Source organism: Phascolarctos cinereus, unplaced genomic scaffold (genome assembly GCF_003287225.1).
Source record: "Phascolarctos cinereus isolate Bilbo 61053 unplaced genomic scaffold, phaCin_HiC Scaffold_3;HRSCAF=262, whole genome shotgun sequence".
Classification (NCBI taxonomy): Eukaryota; Metazoa; Chordata; class Mammalia; order Diprotodontia; family Phascolarctidae; genus Phascolarctos; species Phascolarctos cinereus.
The window spans coordinates 61,251,828-61,270,974 of NW_027555736.1; the positions used below are offsets into that span (position 1 = coordinate 61,251,828).

A 19,147-nucleotide genomic window follows, 5' to 3' on the forward strand; every position below is an offset into this window, starting at 1 on the left:
GGGGAGGAGCTCTCTAACTCAGACTGATATGTAAATGACCACTGAATATATTCACAGCTCAAAAACATATCGCCATTATTCTTAAGTCCTATGTTGCTCCCTTTCTCTATAGCTTCATGTTTCTAGGGGTCAAAGAAATGATATCTTCTTAAGCCTCCAAAACATATCTCAGTCAGACAACCTGAAAGGACCTATGATGAAAAATGCTGTCTGCCTCCAGAGAAAGAGCTGATGGCATCTGAATATAGACCGAAGCACACTATTTTTCACTTCCTTCCTTTTTCTTCTTTTTTCCTTCCTTCTTTTGTCCATTCCTTCCTTCCTTTTTCTTTCTTTCTTATATCTTTTTTTCTCTTTCTTTTTCTCTTTCTGTCTTTCTTTCTTTCTTTCTTTCTTTCTTTCTTTCTTTCTTTCTTTCTTTCTTTCTTTCTCTCTCTCTCTCTTTCTTTCTTTCTTTCTCTCTCTCTTTCCTTCTTCCTTCCTTCCTTCCTTCCTTCCTTCCTTCCTTCCTTCCTTCCTTCCTTCCTTCCTTCCTTCCTTCCTTTTTAATTTCTTTTTTGAGTTTTCTTCCACAAAATGAATAAAATGGAAATATGTTTTACGTGATTGCACATCTAAAACCTATAAAAGATTGCTTACCATCTCAGGGAAGAGTGAGGAAAAGAAGGAAAAGATAGAATTTGGAACTCAAAATTTAAAAAGATATGAATGTTAAAAATTATTTTTACATGTAATGGGGGAATAAAATATTATTATAAAAAAATGTGTCTTGGTTGCCAGACCCATGTAGTCTCATTGTGACTTATTACTATTTTCTTCCTCTCTCTCCTCCAGCACCTAGACACTATCTCTAGCTAATATCAACATTTCTTGATGGCAGGCCTGCACAACATGCTGCCCATGGGCCATATTTACATCCTCTACATTTTTTGCGGGCCCCCTGAAATCCTTTGCTGGGCCACAATCAGTGCGTGGGCTGTAAGTGGCATGATGGTCATATGTTGTGTGGGCCTGCTTTATGAGTTCACTCTCCCCCTGCCCATTTCTCTATCCTCTTTCACTCGAGCATCTGAGTTCAGTTATTCAAATTATCCAAGGCTGCTTTCTGATACAACTAGAAAATGGAAGGGGTAGGAGGACACAGCAGGGAACATAACACCAGATCCTCCTAATTTGGATGGCCACATGCTGAGGAGAAAGATTGGTAATGTCTGCTATACATGGAGAAATAGATATGCATACATATATAGATATACACATGTACATATACATATACATACATATACACACACATATATGCTTATATCTATACCTGCACACATACTCACATACATATATATGAGAATTGAGTGGAATGAATCATTTTCCTACCACCCTAGAATCCTAGAACTATGGGATATTAATCATATATTTTAGCACTTGGGATACTTATGACTATGTAGGCACACTTGGGTGTATGGGCAGCTAGGTGATGCAATGGATAGGGCACTAGGCTTGGAATCAGGAAGATTCATCTTCATGAGTTCAAATCCTGTCTCAGACACTTACTAGCTATGTCATCCTGGGCAAGTCTCTTAACCTCTGTTTCCTCAGTTTCCTCATCTGTAAAATGATCTAGAGAAGGAAATGGCAAACTACTCCAGTATCTTTGCCAAGAGAACCTCAAAGGGGATCACAAAGAGTAGGGAATGACTGAAACAATACAACAACAAAAGGTACACACACACACACACACACACACACACACACACACACACACACACACCAGAAAGGAGGAAGTAAAAGCGGTAATACCAGGAAGTTATTTGTGTATGTGTTTATTCCCTCTAGCAGAATATAAGCTTCCTGAGGGCAAGGACTGTTTTGGTTTTGTCTTTCTAAGATATCATCAGCATCTTACAAGTTGTGGGTAAATATTGGTCAATTTAATTAAATTGAATCTGAACTGGAAATGCCTATCAGTGAAACTTACTCATGTGAAATGCTGTTGATGTCCCCTATATCATTCCTTAAATGTTGCCGTCTACCCTACTTCCTAGCTCCAGTTGGGAACAAAATGATGGACCTAAAAGGAATGAGTACAGATCATCTTAACTGTTCTTCCCTCAGAATTCCTTGGAGCTCCAGGTTTGTCTGGTCCTTTTAGAATCAGGGGTTCACCTGGATCCCAAGGGGTCAAAGGACCCCAAGGTGAACAGGGACCCAAGGGAGAAGATGGAGCCAAAGGCAAGTGGTGCAGCTGGGCTGGAGAAGTATTGACATTTATTCCGTGATGTTCCTCTCAGGGGAGATAACAGTGACCAGAAGTCATCTCAAATATTTGGTGGTGAAAAAAGATCAGGACTAGAAATACAACAATCCACCTCTGCCATTAATTAGTGCATCATTTCATATTGACCCCTAGAAGTCTCGGTTTTCTCATCTGAAAAGGAGAGAATTAGAACAGATGGCCTGTAAAGTCCTTCTTCAGGTCTATGAATCTAATATATGAGTCGCTTTGTTGTCAAGGGATTTGGCAACTAAGCTTGCTTTTGTTCTTCAGTGATTCTACCCTACAGAAACGAAAGTTGCCATCATCTTTTTAAATTGTCTGCCCATGACCTGAAGGGCATAACTGTCACTTCTCAGTCTTCCTTCATTCATTCCAGCAACATTTATGGAGTGCCTACTGTATTCCCTGACCTTTACCAGATTTTGCCAGGAAATCCCACAATAATCCAGCATGGTGCAGTGGACCTGGGTTCAAATCCTAATTTTGACTTTGCTATTTGTGTGATGCTGAGCAAGACACATCACTTCTCTGTGAACCCCAGTGCCATCATCTAGAAAATGAAGGCGTTGGACTAGATAAATGACATCTCATGTCCCTTTCAGCTCTAACTCCCCAATCCTGTTATCATATTTCAGAATACAAGAGAATTATCAGACGCTGTCCCTGCAGTTAAGGAAATTACAGTGTGGTTGGAAAAACACCACCAACACACACACACACACACACACACACGATAGAAGTTCAAAGACGTATTAGAATCAAGTATGAACTTTAGCCAAAGAATAGAAAGGGATCAATATAAAGAATGATCAATAAGGCAAAGCTTCTAGGAGAGGGATAGCTTTAGAATTGGAAGGGATCTCACAGGCCATCTAGTCCATTCCAGTCCCCCACACCCACCCATTTTATAGATGGGCTAACTGACACCCAGAGAGTAGAAGTACATACCAGGGGTAAGTAAAACTGCTTAAATTTAACTCCAGATTCTGCGATAAAAGATTAAGCTCTTTCTCTACTACATGACCATCATCATGGTTGGATAGCTCCTATTGTCCCTCATTTTCCTGCATCCCACTGAAGGGCAGATTCAGCATCAGGCTCCAATCTGGGTTCAAGAATTCAAGCCCTCCCTCTGCCAATACTAGCTGCCACCCTTGACAAATCATTGACATTTGCAGGATTCTCTTAGTGGCCTTTAAGACTTTAAGCTTCAGAGCAGGTGCTTGTCTGCTTTCACAGAGGGAATTTCCTCACTGGGATTTCTTTACGACAGTGACATCACTGGTCTGGTACAAAAATTTTTTTTTCACAGCTGTCATGTCTTTTTTCTAATAGCACGATCTGGTTTACCATGCACTTGATACACAAAAACGTCCTTGCCTTCTCCACCTTTCAAGATTCCACCTAACAAGTAAACCCTGCCTATACTAATCTTTCTATTCCCTAATCCATAATTTCCAGCCAAGATGAGCAATTTTAACATGTGTTTTTAGACAGTAGCCCTGTATTGTTCTTTCTGTTTTTTCCATATGTCCACTGGCATAATGAAGGTAGGGCACATAGGGCTTTTCTGACGATGCAGAATTTATCAGTTTCTGAGTAGTTCAGACATAGTAATTTAACCCTACCAAGTGCTTTTTTTTTTTAGTAGTTCAGTCATAGTTCTTCAGTAGTGCAGAAATAATAGAGCTTAGCACCTAGTAATCTAATAAAAATAGGAAGTTAGCTCATGGTTCCTCTGGAGCGATCACCTCTCCTGAGCCATGCTTATTCCATTCCTCCCTGCATATACTCCCCCCCAAAAATGGAGGATGCCTTTCATGTCATTGGCCTGGGATATGGCTTGGGCACTTGTGCCCCAGGTGCAAAAATTTGCCTCTATGTCTGTCTCTTCTCCCCTATGAGGCAAAAAGCTCCTTGATTAAGAGAACAGTGTCAGCATTGTACATTGGAAAGAGTTAGAGGATCTGGGTTCAAGTCCTACCTTTAACCCTTCCTACCTTTTTTACTTTGGGCAAGTCAATATCATTGGGCCTTAGTTTCCTCATCTGTAAAATGAAGGGGGTGAGACTAGATGATCTCTGAGGTCCCTTCTACCTCTGAATCTATGGTGTTATAGCCCAATGAATTGTCTTCTCTTTCTTTCATATTCCATGTCCATGGAATAAAGGACTGGGTATATAGTCAATGACTACTTGTGAACTGGTTGATTGAATCTGACCCAAAATCATTTGTGGGCTAAGCAGACTTGGGACCCCCCTGGCAGCCTCGTGCTGGAAATTCCCTGCCTCCATACAGAGGAGACACAGAATAATGCAAATGTAACCTTATTGTTCACTAACAGCCCATTTCCAGAGAAATGTTCAAAGCACATTCTGGATGTACATTGCCATCAATTAAAAAAGAAGAGACAAGAAAAAGCAAGGACCAAAACATTCCTTAGAGATTTTTTTTTTTGCTTTTTTTTGGCGAGGCAATCAGAGTTAAGTGACTTGCCCAGGGTCATGCAGCTAGTAAGTGTCATGTGTCTGAGACTGGATTTGAACTTAGGTCCTCCTGATTCCAAGGCCAGAGCTCTATCCACTGTGCCACCTAGCTGCCCCCTAAGTGATTTTTGTTCCACCCTCTGGAGAAGCAGGAACATTAGGTACACTAGGTCCACCCCTCCAGCCCAATAGCCACCCTCTTTCCTCCAGGCTGCCAATACTGGGGGTATTTCTCTCCCATAGGAAGAGAAAGGAGAATCAGAAGACAAGGACTTCCTGGAAATCCTCGAGCAGGACCCAAGATTCTCCAAAAGTCACCTGTCTTCAGGTTCCCCAAACTCTGAAGTCTCTTTTGTGTAACATTTAAGTCAGACCCACACCTTCTTATGCTGAAGGGTCAAGGGAGCTTGGAGACTCAAGGTATCCATTGCGTAGACAGGAGGCAGAATAGTCTGCTAACAGCCAGTCCTATAAATTGACTCTTTCTTGGTCTCTTTCTTGTCGTTCAACATTAAGGCCTCCTGGAAGCCCTGGTCCTGCAGGCATCAGAGGGCCAAGAGGCCCACCTGGGCCAAAAGGAGATAGACAATCACCTGGGGAGGAAGGAGAAAGTTTCCTGGAAGGTAAGTCAGGCAACCCTCAGGGGCCCCCTGTCTGTCTTTGGCATGTTTCAGCTTTAGAACCCGGTGACGCCCCTATTTTCTGGATTTGTAGAGAATGGGTGAGCAGTACTAGGAGATATCAAACCCAGACCATCAAAGGTCACTCTAGATGGGAGATCCATAGTTCTTTCCAGCTGGAAGGTGATGAAGGAACTGTACAAAGACAGACATAACAAACTTTCCTAACATTCAAGTTAATGAAGCTAACCTTTCATACGACAAGGCAGTCATCACTATGTATAACGTATTGCCAGACAAGCGTCCATTCAAAGGACTTAAGATTATATTAATTTTAAAATTTCATATTAATTTATGGAACAAAACAAAACAAGCATTTACACAACAGTACAATAAAAAAGATGATTGCATATGAAACTGCACATCTACTATGCACAACCTGCTATTCCTTCCAAATATGCAACAAAATTATCATGTAAATTTCTTTTTGTTCTTCTTCCCACCAAGATCATATTTAGAACACATATGTATCATGCTAACATCAAAGATGCAGGACAGGTGAATCTGCAAATAATTAGCACTAAAAATTAGGAACCAACACCAACTGACCAAGCCATCCAATTCCTCATAGCACTATTGAATAATTCTATTTCTCTCTCTTTCTTCCACCCTTGCTAAAGGAAAAGGAAGATTAAAAAAATTCTCTAAGAATGCTGAAGAATTTTAATGAAGTAGGAGGTTAGGGTTACAGTTTATCTTCCTTCCCTACCCCTTCCTTGACAAAAGCAGGACCTTAAGAACTTTACTACTTTCTTTTTCTAATTTTTTTTACTAACTTTTTTTTTTCTGTGTTAAATTCATTGCAATTTTCTGTTTGTAGAGGAAATCTAGAGAGCCTGGAAATTTCTAATCTACTCCACCATCTTTCCAGAATGAAGTCTCTGTTCATTTATTTTTGAGATGATGGAAGCTTGGATAATAAGAGCTTTCCTTTGTGTCCCTTACAGCATCCTAAAGCTGCTTTTCCTCAGTGTCTCTAGTTTGTTCTCAACTCCCAATGCAGACACTCCTACTAATCCCTACTCTTCTGGTGATGCCTCTAGGATGGGTGTGAATAACAGCAAGGACTATTGGCTGGACTAAAGAATTTGTGAAGAGGACTAATGTGTGATAAGGTTGGAAAGGTATATGAGATCCAGGTCGTGAAGGGTGGTAAGTGACAGAAAAGTTTACATTTGGTCCTACAGGTAAGTAGGAAGATATTGGATTTTATTGATTAGGGAAGTGACAAGATCAGATGTGGGTGCCTTAGGAAAATCATTTTGGATTAGAGAGAAAAGAGACTTGATACATGAAGACCGAGTAGGATGCTGTTGCAATAGTCTAGCAAGTAGATGCTGAGGGGCTGAAATTGTTGGTGATGAGAGTACAGGGGACGGAACAGATACAAAAGATCCTCTGGTGGTAGGATCAATGAGATTTGGCAAACAGTTGGATATGGAGAGGGAGGGAGAATAAGGAGTTGAGGATGACTTAAAGACTACAAACCTGGGAGAAGGGAAGGGTGGTGATGCTTTTGTGGAATCCTTCCTCTGCTTGGACTTTGCACAGTTCACTCTGCCATGTACTTCCATAGAGCATGTCTCTTATTTATGCCTTGATTCATGATTCTTTGAGGATTGTTAAAGAAAGCTTATGGGCAGCTAGGTGGTGCAGAGGATAGGGTGCCAGGCTTGGAGTCAGGAAGACTCACCGAGTTCAAATCTGGGTTCAGACACTTACTAGCTGTGTGACCCTGGGCAAGTCACTTAACCTGGGTTTGCCTCAGTTTCCTCATTTGTAAAATGAGCTGGAGAAGGAAATGGCAAACCATTCTAACATCTTTGCCAAAAAAAAAACCCCAAAGGGGTCATGAAGAGTTGGACACAACTTAATAACAACAACACAAAAAATAAATTTATCTTTGTGGAAGTATCTATCATGGAAACTTTATGATCTTTTTTTTTTCTTTTTTGGTGAGGCAATTGGGGTTAAGTGACTTGCCCAGAGTCACATAGCTAGTAAGTGTTATGTGTCTGAGGTCAGATTTGAACTCAGGTCTTCCTGACTCCAGGGCCAGTACTCTAACCATTGCCCCTTATATGATCTTAATATGCATGCAAGAGACACTTTGTAAAACGATAGACTTGAAGGTTACATTTTGCTCTGTTGAGTCATATGTCTTGGATTTTTAAAAAACTCAGTAAACATAGCAGGATCTTCTATATTGGGTATATAGAATCTATACTTGTATACTGTGTACCTCACAGTCAATCTTATGACCATGGAAATGTGGTCTGCTATTGAGTCATTCATTTGTAGACACATACCTCTTCCCTTCTCATGGTTTCTTTTTCATTCTTTCTTTCTTCTTTCCTCCTCCTCCTCCTCCTCCTCCTCCTCCTCCTCCTCCTCCTCCTCCTCCTTTCTTCTTCTTCTTCTTCTTCTTTTCTTCTTCTTCTTCTTCTTCTTCTTCTTCTTCTTCTTCTTCTTCTTCTTCTTCTTCTTCTTCTTCTTCTTCTTCCTCTTCTTTTTTAGAGGCAATTGGGGTTAAGCGACTTGCCCAGTACCACACAGCTAATGCCTTCTCATATTTTCATCAATATGTACATATATCAAGTATTCTCATAAATATTTTCTAGAGATGAAAGCATGAGTATATTGCTCAGTCATTGCTGATGCCTTCTCAGTTTGTACATGTGTATTTGTTTTGAATTATAACTTCTGTTCTTTAGATATCATCCTTTTTTTAAGCAACTTCTAAATCACTTGTTATCTCTAGCACATAATGCTTCTCGGTGTCTTTGGTCTGGTCCAGATGTTTTCACCCCTCATCATCAAGGGCCGTTGCCATTGTCTCATATAACACAACACTTCAGGGTGGTGTTAGAGTCCAGATGTGGCAGATGAGAATAGATCATTAAAGAAATGTTAGCAAATCTGTTTCTTTCTATTCTACTTCTCACTGTCCCTCACTCCTCATTTCCAATTGGGTGCTAACTCTTGTCATATCTGATAACACCATATCTCTTGCATCCATCTTCTTCTCTGTGCTTATATGGCCAGCACATTGGTACAGGCCCCATCACCTCTTACCTGGACTATGGCAGTAACTTTCTGATTGCACTCCCTCATTTCTCCTCACTACAAGCCATCCTTCCCACAGATGCTAAAGTAAATGACTCCCCTGCTCAGTAAACTCTAATGAATCTCTTTTATCTCTAGGATCAAATCTAAATGTCTCAGTTTGGCATTTAATACCCTATGGTCTGATTTCAACTTATCTTTCTAAATTTATTACATATTACTTGCTTTCATATATTCTACAGTAGAGGCAAACTGTAGAATGCCAAACTGGCCCAAAAATCAGCTCCTCGAAAATGACATCTCATCTTCAATCTCTGCCTTTGCAGGTATGGAATGCACTCTCTTCTTGTTTCTACCCCAAATCCAAGTTTGTTTATTTTGTATATTTTTGGTATCTATATATTAGGTATATGTTATCTCTTCCCCTTAGACAGGCAGTCAGCTGGCAAACATTTATAAAGTGCTTAAGTGTGCTAAGTACTCTGATACAAATACAAGCAATAAGAGACACAGTTCCTGCCTCAAGATGCTTACATTCTAATGTGGGAAAAAAAAAAAACACATGAAAGGAAGGAGAGGAAGTTATTGGCTCGGGGACATAGAGGTAAAGTCTAGAATCATAAGCACAGATGGCAGGGGAATGAAGTATGGCCAGCCTGGATGTGTCCACAAAATGGAGGTCCCCAGAAAGAACCCACCAATGGCAGAAGGAGGCTGGCGGTTTCAGGATAAGAAGACTCTAGATCAGGGGTGCAGAACCTGCGGCCTTAAAGCCACATATGGCCTTCTAAATCCTTAAGCGAGGCCTTTTGATCGAATCCATTTAGAAGGCCACATGTGGCCTTAAGGCAGCAGGTTCCCCAACCCTGCCCCTGGGTGATGAGGGAAGTTATAGGGTGAGAAGGTAACTGATGATAACATCCAGAGAGAGTCAGAGATAACATCTGAAAGGGGAATAGGATGGTAAAATCCTTGAAGGTGGGGACTGCTTCATTTCTGTCTTTGTCTCATATGCACCCAGGGCAGTGTCTAACACATAGTATATGCTTAAGGAATGTTTGTTGACTGATTCAAATGGTTTGTTGTCATCCTCTCAACTTCATTAATAAGTGCTTTTAAAGCCCAGGTCTGTCGATATGGATCCCAGACTCAAACAACTTCAAAAGTCACTACTGACTCTAGGATTAGCTATGAATTTCTCAGCTTGGCGTTTAAGGACCTGTATGGTCTGGTTCCAATCTACCCCTTGCAGACTTTTTCACATTATTCCCCTTCATGTACTCTATATTCCAGTCGAACTGACCTACTCACTATTCTCTGTACAAATCATTTCTTCTCCAGCCTCTCCATGCCCTTGAATAAGCTGCTTTCCATGCCTGGAATGTACTCTTCCTTTTCTCCACCTCTTAGAATTCTTATTTTTTTTTTTCCATGTGAAACATACTTATTTAGGAGGACCTGAGAAATCCCTGCTTCCCCTAGTTATAAGTGCCCTCTCCCTCTTCAAATTCTAATCTATTTATTCATTCTTTTCATGTTAAATCCCTAAGTGGAATGAAAGTTATTTGAAGGCAGGCATTTTTTTTTTGCCCCCTTTGGCACAGTGGGTACAATGCCAGGCCTGGAGTCAGGAAGATTCTTTCTGGCCTCAGACACTTACTAGCTCTGTGACCCTGGGCAAGTCACTTAACCCTGTTTGCTTCAGTTCCTCATCTGTACAATGAGTTGGAGAAGGAAAATGGCAAACCACTCCAGTATCTTTGCCAAGGAAGCCCCAAATGGGGTCACAAAGAGTCAGACACAACTGAAACGACTGAAGAAAAACAATAATAACAACAATCCCCCCTGACCACATTAGACACTTTACGAACGCTTGTTGAATTGAAAAGCTTATGGAATCCGGCCTGTCTGCACCTGACAGCATGCCTTCCCCTGGCTCCCCTTCCCCCTCCACTGCTCTTTCCTGTTATATAAGGTGATGCAGCTAGTAATCTGCCATCTTCCTCCTCCATAATGTTTGTTTGTAAGTGAATTCATTCAGTGCTCTAAACAGATGTTGCCCTTGGTTTTTCCTCCTTGGCAAGGGGATTAAATACTTGCTGCCTGGGGCAATTTCTGGGGTCTCTTGCCCCCCCCTTTGGAATAGATACGGATTTAGAGTTTAAAGATTCTTGAAAATAGCAGTAATTAGAGCTAATGTTTGTAATTTTACCCATTTTCCATTTTTTTCGGAGTCAAAAGCTTATTTGAATGAAAGGGGTTGGAATTCCTATAATGGCTTGACCTGTTTCTCTCACTTTTATACTTTCTCCTAATTTGGTATTGATTTTGACTTTCAATCTCCATAGGTTGGTTGTCATTTCTGTCAAGCTATATGTTCCTTCTCTATATGTTCTCAGGTACACCCAGAAGCTTCTTACTCTCTTCTAGAAGACAGTATTTATTAGTGAAAAACAGGTTTCTCAGTATTTATTTCTTGATCTTGAACCATATTTTCTGTCCCATTTTTCACTATGGTACTCCTCCCTCCTTACCCCCAAGCCCAACTAGCCTTGAAGTTACTAAGGTGTCTATAAGCTAGTATAGAGGATCTGGTGAAGTTCTTCATGGACTTTCTCCTTTTCCTTATCACCTACAAGAGATACTAATGCATACACTTATTTTCATGTTGGTCTGTCTTCTTACACTAAAAATGAGCACTTTGTGGCAGGGCGACCAAATATCCCCCAAAAGGGTGGTTAAGCAAATGATCAAACCGACCAATCAATCAATGAGCATTTTTAAGCCCTACTGTGTACCAAGCCCAGTGCTTGATGCTAGGGATATGAAGACTAACATGAAAGAGTCCCAGCCCTCAAAGAGCTTGCCTTCTGTAGAAGAAACAAGATTTAACTACCAACCCATTTATTTCCCTCTCTAAAGAGAACCTGTGAGCTATCCTTCTACTAAGATACGACTTCTTATTTTCTCCTCATTCCATTTACAATAAGAATGGCAACGTTGATGTGGTACTTTTCCCCTAATTTTTCAGTTGGCAAACAAAGCTTTCAAATTAAGAGTATCAATAGTTAAATCGATGGTCTTAAAAAGTTGTCTATTTCTCTGCTTTCTCTTAAAAGCGTAAGTATTCCCTTTCTCATTACTACACAATTGTTGCTTGGAAGTGTAAGCTCACTTTCATTTACAGGACAAGGAACCATTTAAAGGATAAAGGACCACTTTGTATTGTGGTCCATTACCAAAGAATCCATCACCTCATAGCCACCATTCTGATGATGGTCTCTGAATTTAGCCAGGCTGATCTTCTGAAAGTAAACAAGGCCATTGGGCTTGCAATCCAAGCATTTCAGCTCTGGAAAACCTGCCAGGGCTTTTGCTTCATGTTGAAAACCCAGGGTCACATCTATGCCATGACAGGGCCGATGAGTAGGATGCTTATGGTGAAAAGCACAATGTTAAAATGATAGAAATATACAGCTGAATAGAAACTTAGAGGGTAAGAGCCTAAGCCCCTCTTCAACTCTCAATCTGTGATCCTACGAGCTAATCCAATTCCAATCCCCAATTAAAGATAAAGAAACTGAGGACCAGAGAGGGTAGACAACTTGCTGAAAAGATCACAGCTAGTTTGTGACAGAGCTGAGTTTAGAAACCAGGTCTCCTGACTCCTAGATCTGGGGATTACTAGAGGTATTATTATTCCCACTGAAAAGATCTAGAAACTGAGGCTGAAGGTAGGATTTGAGTTCTCAGATCTCTTTAACAACAAGTCCAGTGTTCTTCCAAAATGAGTTGTTTGAGATTTGTTGAATAGGAAAGGCCAAGGGGATTTCCAGACTTAAATGCCCAGTGGCAGTTGTTGGTATTTGAATGGAAATCAAGAAAGAATGTTTTCCATCCCTGAAAAATCCTCAATAGGACCTCATTGTACTCATAGCAAGTTTGTTCTCTGGTCTATATAGTCCCAAAGTTAGTTGTCCTATAAGAAAACTAATACTTAACTTCCTTCAACTAAACCCTCACAGTCTTTATATTCAAGGCAGGTTGATTGTCTGTCTAGCCCTAGCACTGGGTCTTGCTATAGGGCACAGCTCCAAACTTTTTGATGATGTACCTCATAAGTAAAAAGAATTTTTGCCTATCTGTTCCCAGTAAATATATATCTACTTATTTACAAATTAGATACATCTACTATGATACTAATAAATATGGATATTAAAAAAAACAACAACTCTTAAGGGGCAGCTAGGATACAGCACTGGCCCTGGAGTCAGGAAGACCTGAGTTCAAATCTGACACCTCAGGCAAATAATACTCACTAGCTGTGTGACTCTGGGCAAGTCACTTAACCCCAACTGCCACACACACACACACACACACACACACACACACACACACACACACTTTAAAAAACCAGAAATTAAAAGAAAATGAGATAATATTTAATCATGGAGTCAAGAAGGAGCCAATAGAGTTATTGAGTAGGAAAGCAAACTGGTTAGACCTGTACTTTAGGAAAATCACTTTGGCAGATGTGTGAAGGATGGATTGGGATGAGGAAAGACTAGAAAAAGGGAGCTCAGTCAGGCAGCTACTACAATAGTACAAGTGAAAGGTAATGAGGCCCAGAACTAGGAGACACATACAAGAGATGTTGTAGAGGTAGAAGGGCCTTAGGGAAGAGACCTTGGCAGCTACCATGTCCAGTTGCCTCCTTTTCACAGGGGAGGAAACTGCACAGAGAGGTTAAGTGACTTACCCAGCTTATACAGCTTATGTGTTAGAGACAGGATTCAAACGCAGTTCTTCCTAACTCCAAGTTCCAGTGCTCTATGCTGTTACTCTGAGGATGACTTTGAGTGGCAAAGTAATGGCAATCACAACCCATCCTTGACCACGTGGTGACTAAAATGCTTTAAAATGTTCCATGGCCAAATGATTTTGGACAATGCCCAATCAAATGTCTTCACAACTAATCTCACTGCACCTTGTGGAGAAGTCAATAAATTCTCATTTCTTCAGACAAATTTAGGCTGCTGAGTGGGAAGTGATTGAAACTCAGTCTTAGGCTAACAGGGGTGGGGAACCTGCCACCTTGAGATCACATGTGGCTGTCTAGGCCCTTGGGTGGGGGCTTTTGACTGAGTCCAAGTTTTACAGAACAAATCCTTTTATTGGGGATTTATTCTAAGTTTGGATTCAATCAAAGGGCTGTACTTGAGACCCCAAGTTCCCCACCCCTGGCTAGGGCTTCTTAGCCCTTAGGCTCTCATGGAAAATTGCATGACAGGGCAGCTAAGTGGTGCAGTGGACAGAGTGGAGGGCCTGGAGTCAGGATGACCTAAGTTCAAATTCAGCCTCAGACACTAACTAGCTGTGTGAACCTGGGCAAGTCGCTTAACCTTGATTACCTCTCCCCTCCTCAGCAAAAAAAAAAAGCACTGTCCTCTTACTCACTATGGCTCGTGAGTCTTTTAGGCAGGATGGGACAGGAGGGATAGAAAACCTCCTAAGCAGAGCAACAGCTGCCAGTCTTTATCCTAGGCACCTCTTACTTACTGCTAGCTCCCTGAGTGTCTTCAAGGACTTTCCTCTCTCACTCCTGAAAGCCTTGGGTATTAATCCAATCCTATGCCAGGCTGAGGATCTTTCAAAACCTCTCTCTCTTCATGCAGAAATCAACAAGTTGAAGCAAGAAGTGGCTGAATTGTGCACAAAAATTGAGGACCTCCAGAAAAGCTTCTCCAAGCAACAGAAAGGTAAATACTTTGGAGCTGAGGCTGGGGCAAGGTCTCCTTTCTGTCCCAGCCTCTTCCTTTGTTCTCTGGACATACTTGTTTTTGCTGACTCTTCTGAAGCTGGTTTCTTGCTTTTCAAACCTCATTCTTGATACCTGGGCTGCTTTCCTGCCTAGTGATTACGAGAGGATGTTAATAAATCCATTTGAAGTGAGTGGAAAATTCTGCCAAGGAAAGGGAAGGAGAAAGGCATGTGGGATTCTAGGCCTGGAGCTGGAAGGGATGTTGGAGATTACCTAGTCCAACTCCTGATTTTAAAGATAAAGAAAACCAGACCCAAACAGCTTAAGGGATTCACCCAAGATCAACAGGGAGTTAAGTGGAAGCACTAGAACACAAACCCAGTCCTCTGCCTCCACCTAGAGCATTATCTCTCCATTGCACCCCCTGCCTTAACACTAAGGGTCTCAGAGAACCTTTCTGATTTCATTTTTCCTAAGGGCATGGGTTGACAGTAAGACTTCGTATCTTCTCTTAGTAACCCAAATTTATGGATTCAGGGAAAGAAATAGCTTCAAATGAGGTTAAATACGGTAAAGGGAAGAGTCCTTCAACATGGAATTATGTAAATGCTCTAGGATGCCTAAGTGACAAGGCATCCAGGCTTATACACAAAAATGGAGTTCATGAGCTACCCAGGGCAGATGAGAGCAGCTTGGTCTTAGCAAGTGGTACAGTGCTGGAGGCTTGCTTTAGCACCATAGTCTGGGCCACTCATTCTTCCATGGGCTGTTCCCCAACATAAAGGCTTACAGAGCTGCAGCTGGGCCTTATGGATAGAGAACTTTATCTTTGGGGCCAAGCTGTCTGGAAGCCAGAGTGATGATGGAGCATTGCATCCTTCTGTTGTTACTTTGGGATTCTCATCTACCACCACAGAAAAGGCAAAAAGACCAAAGAGATGTTAATTCCGACAATGTCTCAGGTCACAACTACTTCAGTCTGGAGAGACTTTTAGATGATTCTAGAAGCTCTCCAGGTCTCCCCTCAATCTTTGTCCAATCCTCTTTTTATGGTAATTATTTGGGAAAAGCTAGTTGAGTCAAAAAAAAATTTTAATGTGTAAGGTAGCTAAATGGCTACAGGTGACTAAGTTGAAGCTGGGGGAAAATGCTGGTTTAGAATCAGAGACCTGGGTTTGAGTCTCAGTTCTGCCATTTACTAGCTAGGTGACTTTTTTGTTGTTAAGTCATTTTCAGTCATGTCAGACTCTTCATGATCTCATTTGGGGTTTTCTTGGCAAAGATACTAGAGTGGTTTGTCATTTACTTCTCCAGCTCATTTTACAGATGAGGAAACTAAGGCAAACATGGTTAAATGACTTGCTTAGGGTCACACAGCTAGTAAATACCTGAGGCTGGACAGGCTCGTACTCTATCCAGTGTACTATCTAGCTGCCCATAGATGAATTAAGATGATTAATTTGACCTGTCTGGGACTTTTGTGAAATGAACTAGATTACTTCTAAGGTTGCTGCCATCTCTAGAAACAAAAATACCTTATGACCTGCTTAAACTAAAGGACTGGAATGTCAAACCAGATAATCATGGTGGGTTTAGGGCTGGAGGTGGGGTGATGATCTTCAAACAGTAATGTCAAAGCCATGCTGTGCTAACAGAGCCATTGGTACCATGTAAACATGTACCTGCCACCTTCAGGAACACACAGAGCAAATGCAAATCCAAAAGATTCATAGTGTAGTAGAAAGAGTGAAAGATTAGGAGTCAGAGGGTCTGAGTTCAAATCCCAGCTCTACCACTGATTTACTGTCTGATGTTGGACAAGTTCCTTAACTTCTCTGGGTCTTCTTTCATCTGTAAAATGAGGGAGGTGGAGCTAGAGGGCCACTCAGTTTTCCTTTGAGCTCAAAATCTCATTATCTTTTGCATGATGTCTCCTCCATATTCATCTCAGATAATGAGATTTTGAGTTAAGTTTCCAATGAGCTTTCATGGGCTTGTCTGGAAATCTCAATGCCATCTTAATGTGAATTCCCATGGAAAACCCATCAACAGTTGCAAACATTTCCTTACAAACGAACATTTAACATATAGCATTTTATGAGTATGGTGAATGTGGAAGAACCGTTTATGAAACCTGAGAGAACAGAGTGATAATCTTACCTTTGACACTAATTGGCAGAATCTGGACTTTAGAAAAATCCCTTCCACATTCCAGATGTCACTTTTTTCATTTAGAAAATGAAGGAGGGGCATCTAGGTGGTGCAATAGATAGAGCACCAGGCCTGGAGTCAGGAGGACCTGAGTTCAAATCCAGCCTCAGACACATAACACTCACTAGCTGTGTGATTCTGGCCAAGTCACTTAACCCCAATTGCCTCACCAAAAAAAAAAAAAAGAAAAGAAAAGAGCTGAAACATCTCATTTTTAAGTCTCTTCTAGCTTTAGAATCTCAAGAGATAGCTCAAGCTGTGGTATAGTTATTAATTTGCAGTCATTTTTTGGTAACATCTTCTTTTGAATCTCCTATATTAATAGGCTGTATTCATACAGAATTTTGTTGTTATGAAAGTAGTTATCCTACAGATTTATGACATGGGGAACAAGATTTATAACATCAGCAAGCTAGATGTAAAGACAGATTACCTAGTCCATCAGTTCTTTATCTGGATGTGGATAGCATTTTCCATCATGAGTCCTTTGTAATTGTCTTGGATCATTGTATTGTTGAGAAGAGCGAAGTCATTCATAGTTAATCATCACACAATGTTGCCGTTACTATGTACAATGTTTCCCTGATTCTGCTCATTTCACTTTGCATCAATTCATATAAATCTTTCCAGGTTTTTCTGAAATCTGTCTGCTCATCATTTCTTATTGCACAATAGTATTCCATTACACTCATATACCACAACTTGTTCAGCCATTCCCCAATTGATGGGCATCCACTCAATGCCACTATAAAATATACTACTGGTGTTGCTGGATCAAAGGGTGATTGGAGAGTATTCTAATTCTGCCATAACCACTAGGTAATCTGTCTTTACATCTAGCTTGCTGATGTTATAAATCTTGTTCCCCATGTCATAAATTTGTAGGATAACTACTTTCATAACAACAAAACTTCATTAGGCTCCTGCTATGTACCAGACACTGTGATCAACACTGAGGACAAAAATATAAATGCAGGTCAAATCATACTATTTTTACTTTGGGGTGTGTGTGTGTGTGTGTGTGTGTGTGTGTGTGTGTGTGTGTGTGTGTTTTCCTTTTTGGTCTATCTTCTTTCACAATTGTGACTAATATGGAAATATGTTTTACATGAATGCACATTTATAACTCATATCAAATTGCTTACCATTCTAGGAAAAGGAGGGAGAGAGGGAGGGAAAAATTTGGAACTCAAAATCTTGTAAAAATGAATTCTAAAAATTGTCTTTATGTATAATTGGAAAAAATACTATTTTAAAAAGGAAGAGAAAGAATACTATTCAATCCAACAAAACTTCATTAGGCTTCTACTATGTACCAGACACTGTGAGCAACACTGAGGACAAAAATACAAAAAAAAAAAAAAAAGGAAAAAGCAGCCACTCCTGCCCTCTGGGAAATTTATATTCTACTAGAGAGTGTGGGAATCTGGGAAGGCTTCCTGCAGAAGTCAGTACCTGAGCTTTGCCTTGAAGAAAAAGCAATTAATCAATCAATAAACATTTATTAAGTGCCTACTCTGTGCCAGGCACTGTGCTAAGTGCTGAGGCTTCCAAGAATCAGGACCTAAGGGGAAAAAAGTGCATTTCATACATGGGGAATGGATTGTGCAACTGGATGGAGGCAAGCTCTAGTGAGTTCAGGAAAAAACAAGTAGACCTGTCTGGTTGGAACACAGAATGCAAAAAGAATAGTAATGTGAAGAAAGGCTGAAAGAGAGATTGGAGCCATATGGAAGAAGGTCTTTAGTCCTTGGCTTGGGAGTTTATATTTTATTCTATATGAAGGCTTTTTAACCTGGTGTCTATTGATCCCTAGTAGATCCATGAATAGATTTTAGAGGGTCCATGAACTTGGATGGGAAAAAAAAATACATCTTTATTTTCACTGATCTGTAACAGAAATTTAGTATTTCCTTTAATTAAGCATTATTCTGAGAACATGTCTCAAGAGTTCAGCAGTTTGCCAAAGGGGTCCCTGAAATACAAAAAAGTTATGAACTTCTGCTCTATACGCAGCAGAGAGAGGCTGAGAATTGTTGAGCCAAGCAAGGAACAGGATAGGCAGAATTGAACTTCTTTAGTCATCCTAACCCCAAATTAACTTAACTCCTCTGTTTATATTTTCTTGTGCTTTTTTTCCCCCTAGCTGAACTCTTCCCAAGAGGTCAAGCACTTGGCAATAAGATATACAAGACCAGTGGTTTTGAAGGCAACTTTGATAAGGCAAAGAAATCATGCAAAGCAGCTGGTGGTATAGTGGCCTCCCCCAGAAATGAGTCAGAGAATAAAGCTGTACAGAAGATTGTCTTAGAATACAACAAGGCTCCCTTTCTTGGCATGACTGACATCCAGACAGAGGGCAAATTCATCTATCCAAAAGGAGACCCCCTGGACTATTCCAGCTGGGACCTAGGAGAGTCCAATAACAAGGGTGGTGGAGAGAAGTGCATTGAGATCTTTTCTGATGGCAAATGGAACGACAAGCTGCGTGAGGAGCACAGCTGATCGTTTGTGAATTTGGAGACTTGGTAGTTTGAGGGGGTGTAGTTTGTGTGGTGCGAGCTAAGGAGAGGACATGTTGCTGCTGGTTACAGGTGGGAAGGGGGAATATCAGGGGACCATACGAAATCATCAGGTAGAGGCCTATTTTACTGCTCCTAGCTAATAAATA

At 40.8% G+C, this 19,147-nt stretch overlaps 1 protein-coding gene across 1 annotated transcript; it reads left to right on the forward strand.

Moving 5' to 3' along the window:
* Positions 1 to 891: 891 nt before the first annotated feature.
* LOC110201584 (pulmonary surfactant-associated protein D-like) lies at positions 892 to 19,084 on the forward strand. The gene is given in 7 exon segments (XM_020977339.1): positions 892 to 978; positions 2,110 to 2,226; positions 5,002 to 5,114; positions 5,275 to 5,381; positions 14,180 to 14,263; positions 18,623 to 18,970; positions 18,973 to 19,084. Coding segments are annotated over 7 exon segments (897 nt in total). The 3' UTR covers positions 19,014 to 19,084.
* The last annotated feature ends 63 nt before the right edge of the window (positions 19,085 to 19,147 follow it).